The sequence below is a fragment of the Sorex araneus genome, chromosome 5 (assembly GCF_027595985.1).
Source record: "Sorex araneus isolate mSorAra2 chromosome 5, mSorAra2.pri, whole genome shotgun sequence".
NCBI classification, from domain to species: domain Eukaryota; kingdom Metazoa; phylum Chordata; class Mammalia; order Eulipotyphla; family Soricidae; genus Sorex; species Sorex araneus.
The window spans coordinates 117183599-117193950 of NC_073306.1; the positions used below are offsets into that span (position 1 = coordinate 117183599).

At 47.7% G+C, this 10352-nt stretch overlaps 1 protein-coding gene across 1 annotated transcript; it reads left to right on the forward strand.

Moving 5' to 3' along the window:
* Nucleotides 1–4802: 4802 nt before the first annotated feature.
* Nucleotides 4803–10101, forward strand: LOC129404803 (BPI fold-containing family A member 2-like). The gene is made up of 7 exons (XM_055137485.1): nt 4803–4920; nt 5467–5574; nt 6185–6334; nt 8358–8439; nt 8979–9042; nt 9770–9844; nt 9956–10101. Exons 2-6 carry the CDS (start codon nt 5531–5533, stop codon nt 9802–9804), a joined length of 375 nt encoding a protein of 124 aa, XP_054993460.1. The 5' UTR covers nt 4803–4920; nt 5467–5530; the 3' UTR covers nt 9805–9844; nt 9956–10101.
* The last annotated feature ends 251 nt before the right edge of the window (nt 10102–10352 follow it).

Sequence of the window (10352 nt, forward strand, 5' to 3'; positions counted from 1 at the left end):
AGGCTGGGAAGAGCTTTTCATCCCCGTGTGACATTTGCCTGTGATGGAAGAAGAATGGGGCTGGGGATGAGATGGTGGATGGGAGCTGGGACAGATATGAGTGAGCCCATGACCGACTCCCTGGGTCCATGGGGAGACTTGAATGGAGAAAGTCCACTCTTGCCCACAATGGGGGGCAGTTCAAGAGAGCAACCGGGGAGGCAGCTCCTTATCTCCTTGTTTCCCAATCCATGTGAGTCTCTGGCCTGTTCACTATGTATGTCACTGTCACCCACATGGATGGGAGCAATGAGGGTTGGTGCACAATCAGGAGGACCTTTCTTCAACAGGATGGAAACCTTTGGAGCGTAGTGAGCTCCCCACCATTGAAACACCTGTACTGTGGTTGGCTCCATGGAGAGATTCTGTGGGAAGCCACAAGGCCTCTGCAAAGTGTCAGTGACTTTGCTGGTGGCCAATATGCGCCCACTGGAGGTCACGTCCTTGCTTCTTATTGTCCAGCTGCCTGGCTTTGCACAGATTGCTTGCCATGTCCTACATCTCAACTCCAAATGATGACAGAATGATCACTATGGATCTTCCGACTGAGAAACAGTTTCCGATTGTTCGCTCCAGAGCCCATCCAAAGGTCACTGTTCTGGACACTCCAAGGATACCAGGCTTTAGTTTTGGCAGAGTCTTCTCAATGTCCATCAATTCCAACCCAAATATCCGGGGTGGCCTTAAGTTTGGAAACATCTTTGCTCATCCTGGGATTATTCTCTTTGGAGTGTCCTTGTGTCATCCAGGAACCAGGGCTTAAGTCTCTGGGGACCCTCCCATTGTCTTTCTCTCATAAAAGGGCCTCTTCCACCAAGCCAACTCGCAGAGTTTGTGCAGTGGAACAAGGCTTTCTTAGCATCCTCCTCCTGACCTGTGAGTGGTAAGTTGATCCCTGATGTCTCCTCATATGCTGGTCTGAAACATACTTTGTGGGCAAGATGCAGAGAGATGGTGCTATTGGGTTCACTGAAATTTTGGAGATAGCAAATCAGGTGATAATCAGCTTTAAGTGTCAATGGGCATGAGCATGAAGGGCATGGGGCACACCTCATGATCATAGCTATGTTCAGTGCTTGCTTCTCTGTTCAGGGTGCTAGGTACAGGCTATGTACTGGGGTGCTGCATTTCAGCAGAGAGATATCATGGGGCATCTGAGGAGTTCTCAGCATGGAGAGAAAGGCAGACACCCCTAAAGGCATCACAAATTGAATATTAAAGTTATCTAGGAGAACAAAGGCAGAAAGAGGGGAGTGGAGTTCCTGCCCACCTGGACTGTGGGGAGGGGTCTGTAGTGGGATTTTAAAGCACTGACCCACTGAAGCTAGAGAGTCCTTGAGAAGGGCCCTGGTAGGAACGTGAAAAAGAGGAAGGCTGCAGGCACAGAAGCCAGTGGGCCCCCGGACCTTCCTGGACAGACTCGGCATCAGGTGCAGGCTCCAAATCACAGCTTCAGCCTCAGGCTCTGTGTCTCTGGGCAGCCTGGCTTCCAATCCTGGGCTGGGTGTTTGTAAACTAGGCGATCATCACAGCCCTCTGTGAGGAACGTTCAGGGGAAGAGTGACAGGGGCTTACTCTAGATCCCTTTCTCCAGGACAAGATGTGGAAACTGGTTCTCTTGTGCGGCTTGCTGGCTGGGACCTCCCAGTTTCAAGTTGTGAGATCTCAGTTCAATAACGTTGTTCAGGAAGGTCTTGGTGGTGCATTGGAACGTAAGTTAACACTTCACGGCTGGCTCCTAAGTGCCAGTCTCCTCACTCTAACCTTGCATTGCCATAGACTTCTCCAAGGGGTGCTACAACGTTGGTTATTTTATGGGTAGTGCGAATTCCTGCTTTATTCACTTATTTCTCTGAAATAAGCAATGAGTAACAAATACCCTCTAATGCTCTACTTGTCTTCTTCCAGAGCAGAGTGGCCTGCTGGAAAATGTGGATCTTGGACAAGTTCAGGAAGGACTTGGTGGTGCACTTGAAAGTAAGTTAATCCCTCACGGCTGGCTCCTAAGTATCAGTCTCCTCACTCTAACTTGCATTGCTATAGACTTCCCAGGGGGTGCTACAAGTTGGTTATTTTATGGGTAGTGCGAATTCCTGCTCCGTTCACTAATTCTCTGAAGTAAGCAATGAGTAACATATACCCTTTAATGCTCTACTTTTCTTCTTCCAGAGACAAGTGGCCTGCTGGAAAATGTGGGACTTGGACAAGTTCAGGGAGGAGTTGAATGTGAGTAAACTCCTCAGGGCTGGCTAACTGCCAGTTCCTAAGTCCCCTGCCTCATTTCCACACACACATCAGGGGGTGTTCAAAAGGCATTTTCGGGTGTTTGTTATGGGCTTAGAGATAGTTTGCATTCCTGTTTCATTTTCCTGAAATAAGCAATGATTAGTAAACATCTTTTAACATTATATGATGATAGCATTTCTCAATACATGCACCAGATGAACTTCTAAATTTCACAAATTCTTGACTTTTAAGGTTCAAAAAAAACTTTAAAAGTATTTGCATGTGTGACTTTTGGGTCAAAGCCAGGGGCTTAGAGGCTACTCCTGGCTGCATACTCAGGAGTGATCTTGGCAGGACTCAGACACCAGGTGTGGCAGCTGGGATTCAAACCAGGCCTGCAATAGAGGCATTGGCACGCAAGGCAAGCAAATGCCTTCCTCTTGTCCTAGCTCCCTGAATCAAGAAACACACAATTTTAATTCTAGTAGATGCTGATCAGTAGTATATAATGTCCATATTTTTGCCAGAGTCTGGGATAGTGTCTTTAAAGTGTCACTTCCTCAACAATACCACTATGGCAATTTAAATCATCTGTAATCTCACCAATGAAAGATTGTAAATCACTTCTTTGTCTTAATCTAGTAATGACAGAACTCACTGTATATATATATTTTTAAATAAACATTTAGGGACTGTACTGATAGCACAGCAGGTAGGGCATCTGCCTTGCACGTGGCCAACCCGGGTTCTATTCCCAGCATCCCATATGGTCCCCTGAGCACCGCCAGGGGTAATTTCTGAGTGCCCAGCCAGGAGTAACCCCTATATATCGCTAAGTGTGACTCAAATAGCAAAAAACAAACAAACAAAACCAAAAAAATTGTATTAGCTACTTGTATGGTTTTAATTATGCATTATTACTATTTTCCAGTAAAAGTGGTGCTTAGAGGTTTTTCCCAGATCAGTGGCAGGGGGTCACTCCTGGAGGTGCTCAAGGGTCCATGTGAGGCCTGACCTCAAACCCCAACCTCCTGCAGTAAAGCAAATGCTCTGTCTGGCCTTTTTACTAGTTCTTTGCCCTGCATGAAATCATATATTCTTCACATATTCTTATGTTGCAGTTTGATTTTCCATTTGATGTGTATTATTAACTCACAGACAGAGGAAGTTTGAAAGCTTCCCCTGCCATTTTTCCTTTGGTGGGTGCAGTTGCACCCTGCAGTGCTCAGCCCTACTCCCTGACTTTTGCCTGAGGGTTGTTGCTTCAAGAGACGTTGGGCTCCATATGGGAGAAGAGATAAAAGCCAGGACCCCAGCTTGAAACCTTGCCCACTAGCCTAAGAGCCCTAGTTTTCCAACCCCTAACTCTGCTGAGTTAATTTTTATTCCAACACCCTTTTAAGTTATGATTTCCTTGGGGAAGTGATGGTGGGGGACACACCTAACAGTGCTCAGGGATTAATACTGGCAGTGTTCAGGGACCTATATGAAAGTCTGAGGGTATTTCCAGCACCAGCTACATGTTGGAAAGCACCATACCCCTGAACTATCTCTTTAGCCCCTGTTTTGATTTATTAAAGTAATTTGAATGTCATTTTCTGGGAACATTATCATCGTATGAAGAAATATCATTTGCAGTAGAATTTTTAACGCATATTTGTCCTGCAAATCTTAGGTAAGACTATGGCTCTTCAAAGATCTATAAAGGATTTATTATCAAATTTCAACACCAGGGAAACTGAACTCAGATATAGAAAATCCTGGATCATCTAGTGAGACCAGATATAATCATTTTGAATCTGGCTTCTCCTTTTACATCATGATACTGTCCATTGAATAGTCAAGATGTGGGTCCACAGTGCACACATTCCATTGTAAAACATTTTTTATGCTGTTCTTTGATCAGTGATTGTCTAGTTTCTCACTTCAACAGCTGTGCCACATCCAGATGCTTTCTCCTGAATACTCCTCATCTGCCGTGTAATTTATCCTAATTCTTCCTTTCTGTGTAGACCTCATAGTGCAGTGTTCTATTTTCCTGCCTCTGTATGAATTAATGCATTAATAAATCTATCACTGTATTAATCAGCTTGTTTGCCATGAGCACGAGCAATATAATTCCCCTTGAGTTTGGATTTTCCATGTGGAAGTTTATTATCTTGTGCACTTGACCTCATGTTTCCAACTAGTGAAAATAGTTCATTGAGAGCACTAGAGACCGAGTCTCTCCTTCGAGGATGCTGTACAATCAGCTGCTCAGATGCTCCAGTTTTACAGATGAGTAAAGGTCTATATCTTTGAAGGCAGCATGTAACCAGTAATGGCTGCAGGCATGTGAGTCTAGTCCCACGCTTAACCTTGTTGCTTTGCTTACTCTTCTGAAAGTAGAGCAACCCTTACCTCAATGAGTTGCTCAGAGGATTCAAGCACAGCACATGAGCCCACAGTCTCATCTAGAGCAGACACCAGTTTGCTGCTTCCCACGTGGTTCGTCTGTAATACTAAATGCAGATTGTTTTCTCCAGCTCTTACTCAGACACTGCAGAGTGAGTTGAAAAAACTTCAGGAATCCAGTGTTTGGAAAGGAATCACAAGTACTGTCCAGGGAACCAAGAGCTTATTGGGCAATGTTGTCTCCAGTGTCGGAGCTCTGGGGTGAGTGGTATGGGACCCCATGATGTCGGGCAGTGAGGGAAGTCAAAGACTGTGCAGTGGATTAAGGTGGTCTCTCCCTGACAAAATCAGGGCGTAAGACAGATGCCTAAGACAGAGTAAGACAGACGCCCGAGTATATTAGAGATGGGGTGTAGCACCACGAGGCCTCATGGTTGAGTGCTCACACTGTGTCATTTTACCACCGTGTGAAGTTTCTCTTCACTGCCATCACACCAGTTTGCTGGTGCTTGATTTCCTTTCCCAAGGACTCAGACATTTCTTCTCCAGAATCAAATGAGGAGATTGATTCTCTCCCAAACCCATGAGAGAGGAAACCAAGCTCAGGATAGAGCTCGCTGCAATATACAGTTCTCTCGATTTGGTTTGGGGGCTTCAACCACTGGTCCCCAGAGTTCACCATTCAGTGCTCAGGCAGTGCTTGGTGGACCGTGCAGCACTGGGGAGTAAACTGGGGCCTCCTGCATGCAAAGCCTGTGCTCACCCTGTTGATCTCTCTCCATGCCATCAATGGTGGGATTTGTACAGAGCACAACTCACTGGAGTCCAAATCCTGGGTGTGAAGCTTGAAGTGAATCCTCACGACAACAGCATGGACCTGAGGTTCCCCATCAGAGCTAATGTCACCGTGGCCCTGTGAGTTTGCGTTTCCATCTGGGGTCTGGGAGAGGGAATGTGTCCTGCTAACAGGCGCCCAACAAATTCTCACAGGCTGCTTATAAGCTCTAGACCTCAGCTTCATGAATCACTGGTTACTTTTCTAACCAGAATTCCTTACCACTAAAATGTTCTCAGCATCTAAGGCTATAGCCAAGCCTCCTTAAAAGAAACCCTGTGTTGTAAATAAAGTATGAAAATTGAGAGAACATGAGCAAGTGTTACTCTGGCAGTTGCCTCTGGAATTCATTTGTCTCTAGACAGTAGAGGTTGTGTAGATCCATGTAGGCACTTGTGTACAGGCTGGTAGAACACACATGAATAGCATATGTGAAAAATGTAACTTGAAAGTCCTTCAAGAGAGTTAGGAAAATGAACAGGAGTCATACTATGTTTATCAATGATGAACATAATATCTCACCTTCATTCTTTAGCCAAGAGACCTAGAGATTGGTACCCAATGCTGTACCATAGGGCTTGATCATTTTAAGATAGGGATTAAAATTATAATGATAATAATAATAATACATTTTCTTCACAGTGTTGCTGTAATCTCTATCTAATGTTCGCCAAAAACACTTTTTTGCAGGCCTATAGTTGGAAAACTGGTTAACTTGGGGGTGTCCCTGGACCTCCTGACTTCCGTCGCAGTGGAAGATCCCGAGTCTGAATTCCCCACATTGGTCAAAGGAAAATGCAGGAGTGACCCCGCCAGCTTCAAGCTCGTCCTGTTCGACGGGTAAGGCCCATTCATCAGAGAGTCGGGAATCTGAGGAGCTGAGCACCCACATGTCAGTCTCCTTTCTGTATCTGGAAAGTTGTGCCATGTGGAGAAGATGAATTAGACTCTGGGGTCAGACAGACCTTGGTTCCTTAACAGCTGTATCTCTAATGTGGGACTTTGTCATAAACTTGGTCACCCTGAGCCTCTGTCACCCCCTGGCTTTGATGGTAATATAGACTGTTCATCTCCCCAGATGAGACAAAGGTTTTCATCTAGGCCTTGCTCCACCCTTTGTTCTCAATAATCATTTGGACATGTCTTGTCTGCCCTCTATCTTGGTCTCCCCATGGCCCAGAACAGGCTGTTGATCTCTAAAAGCAGATTGGGTAGATTTCAGCACTCCTGATGTTTATGTCATAGTTTTGTATTGGGGACCACATGCAGTGGTCGTCGAGACTTCTCCCTGCTCCCTGTTCCTCGAGTTGCTCCTAGAAGTGGTCAGGAGACCTTGTCGTATTGGGATTGAACCACAGACTCCTGCTCAGAAAGCCGTGTCGGCCCTTGAGGTTCCCCAAGTCCTGTGTCATATATTTTTGAAGCTCAAGCACTATGTGCTCACACACATGCAGGACTGTCATATTTGAGGGATACATGTCGTCATGCATTGTCTCCTTCATCACAGCAGAAGTAAGAATCATGGTAATAAACTGAATTTCCCTCTCCTCTAGTTGATATAAGGGAAGAGGAGAACAAGATGTTTCTCCAAGGCTCTTATTTCAGAGCATTCTCAAATTGTCCTCCACCCACTGGAAAAATCCCAAAATGAAATCGTGAAAGCTTGTATGAAATAGTGGGTCCTTGTCATCTCTAAGATGTACATCGTGAGGGTGTGTTTGAAAAAGCATGGTTGGGGCAACAATAGTCAGTGGAGGAGAAAAGGTCTGGGAATGGAGGCTTGAACCGACTTTGCAGGATGCAAGGCCTCACTCTGGATCCTCTGCTCCAAAGCTCGGGTTCTGCCCTGATCCAAAAGGTGAGGACACAGGCTGCTCCAACCTACCTACCAAGAAATCTCACTGCCGACATCCTAGAAATACTGGGTGATCCGTATGTGCGGAGGCCTGGACCCTCTGGGGAGTGGAGAAAGTTCTGGGGAGTCCTTCTGTCTTTTGTTCCAACTGCGCAGATGCCATCCTATTCTGTTCTCCAAATCCTCCCTGCCCTTATTTCCATTTTGGAGCCTTAGGCTCTGATCATTTCAGCTCTGCCTGGCCTTGCTCCACCAACTGGCCCCTCTTTCTGTGATCACACACATTTGACTTACTCTAATGCATTTTCTTTCTCACAAGATGTGTGCTCAGTCTGGTCTGCTGCCTAGGGTCATTTCCTCATACCCTATCCATAGTATGGGGTATGATTTTAGATTTAATTCTACATCAGTGTCACTAATTATTTAGTCCAGTGCTCCTGCTATCTTAGAACTGGCTCTAGCAAAGGAGAAACTATTGGCAGCAAGAGCCTCGGCCCCTGCACTTCTGGAGCTTATGGTCCAGAAGACAGACTCCGAGGAGTTCTGAGTCCATTCACTAAAGGGGCCTCCAGGGACAGGTCACACAGCTCTTGGGCAGAGCAGTGCACGGAGGGCCTGGGGCATCAAAGTCCTCTCTTATGGGAGGCAGTGGGTGGTGGCGACAATGAGCAGAATCCTGAAGATGGGGAGGAGTCCATCTCACCAAGGTGTGCTGAGTGTTTGGGTGCCAGTTTGGAGCTGCCTGTGCTTGGTTCATCTCTGGGGCTTCAGCTCAGCTGGGCACTGGCACCTGTGGAAGTGCCAGAAATGAGCAGTACCCAGAGGGATGGGGTCCGATGGGAGTCTCCTCTGGACGGGCTGAGCCCACCCATTTCCCCTCAGATGTGGGGCTCTAAGATGATCCTCTGGAAGAGGCTGTGTCTTTTCAGGGGTCTCTGTGCCCCAGCACTGATATACTCAGCAGAGTTGTAGCTGCTGGTAGCTCACCCCCTCTCCCCTCTCTTCCAGCAAGGCCCCTGCACTCAACCGCCTGGTGGACTCTGTGCTCGCCCTCAAGCAGAAGATCGTGTCCCTTGTGATTGAGAAAGCTGTGAGTCCCCCTTCCTGAGGCCCAGACACAGACATTGCATTGATGGGGTGGCCGCCTCTCTGGCCACTTTCCCTCTGCAGACTGTCAGTGGGAACCCACAGTCACTTTTGCTCAGCCTGGAGGGGGCCTGACCTTTAGCCAACTTTCTGCAAGTCAAACTGAAGCATTTGCCACATTCATGTATTTCCTTTTATCGCTTCTATAGTTAATATTCTCCTTCCATTAACAAAACTTCAAGTACTTTTAAGTACTCTTGTGTGCTCAGCTTTTTAAAGGAATATTTACTTTCCTATGAAGGAGAGAAATCAACTTTGCAGGGATGTGGGAACTGCCTATTCCAAGCTCCCTGGGTTGGTTCTGCTGTGCTGGGTTTGGGGGGGGGGGGAATCCCAGAAGCCCTTGTTCCCAGATGTGGTTTCTAAGTTCCCATTGCTCTTGAGTCCTAAAGATCAAAGGCCCCGAGGGACCATGGAAGGGGCGTCTCCATACGTGCCCATCGGACATGGAAACTCACCTGCCCTCCTCTCCCCACCCCTCAGGTGTGCCCCTTGCTTCACCTGGTGATCGACTCCCAGGTTGGTGTCATCATCAAGAACATCCTTGGTAAGTGTCGCCGCAGCCTAGGGAAGCTGCTCCCTGTGCCCTTCCCAGGCCCGGGGTCCCTGGCGAGGAAGAAGGACCTTCTGTCCTGAGAAACAAAGGGGTTGATGGGGCTCCGGGGGGCCAGAGGCCCCTCTTCTCTGGTCCCTTATTGCTGAAGTGACTAGGCGGAGTGATCCTTGACAGCAGGTGGACTGGATGGAGATCCTAATCCTAAATGTTCAGCCAAGCACCTGCCTGGCCTATGACTTAACCCCTTGTCCCATTTTGTTCCTGCATGAAGGGGCTTCTCCTTGCTGAGACATGGATTAGAAGCAGCAGAAGGGCCTCTCGGGAGGAAGTGATGCTTCCAAGCTCATGCTTGTTTTCTTTCTGAGCAGGAGCTGGACTTCTCCAGAAACCGTGGTGCTTTGGGTTCCAGGATCTCCTGGCAGGGTGGGGTGCCAGGCAGCAGGAACTAGAGCAGTGGGGTCAGTGAGGATCCCGTACCTGGTAGAAAAGAGCCACTGGCTCAGTTGTTGGACAATCATCTCATTAGATTCTCTCAACCTCCCCTTTGGAGGAGCACCCTCTGGTCCCAATTTGCAGACAGATAATCAAGGCTAGACAGGTGGCAGCACATTTGTGTGTCCCTGTTAGGCAGAGCATAAAGGAAGAGTGTCAGCCACTGATGGTCTGGGTTCTATTTGGTGGAGACTGAGGTTTGCTGTTGTTGGTTTTGTCTGGGCAGATCAAATTCACCTCGGAGTCCAGGTCGGAGTCTGAAGACAGAGCTTGGGGATGAGCGTGGTGCTGCCCCTGGCTGGTGAGGGTCCTGGTGTGGGTTCTGATGGTGTTGTGGGGTCATGGGGCTCCTCTATGGGTGCCTGGGTGAAGCCAGAATCGGCCATGCCCTAACCACTGAGTCTCCTTGCAGACCGGTTCCCGAGTCAAGACCAGGATCCCTGGTTGGCATCTCCTTCTGCGAAGATGCTGCCACCCCAGCGGGAATCAAAGTCTGAGCCAGCTGGAATATCCTTACAGTTGGGACCACAGCCCCTGCTCTGCTCCCCTCCCCCAATAAAATGCCATTCCTGCACTTCCATGTCACCTTCTCTTTCTTTGTCTGGGGTGTGGATAGAGGTTGGACATTGGGCTGTGTCAGAGAACTGAATCATGTTTGAAAGTGAAATTGGGACCATGCAGCCTCATCTTTTTGTCTTAAAATGAAGACAAGAGTGCAGTGGGATCAGCAGATACAGTCTTGCCTTGTCTGGTCGACCCCATTCAAGTGTTTGATGCCACAAATGATCCCGGAACTCTCAAGGAGTGAA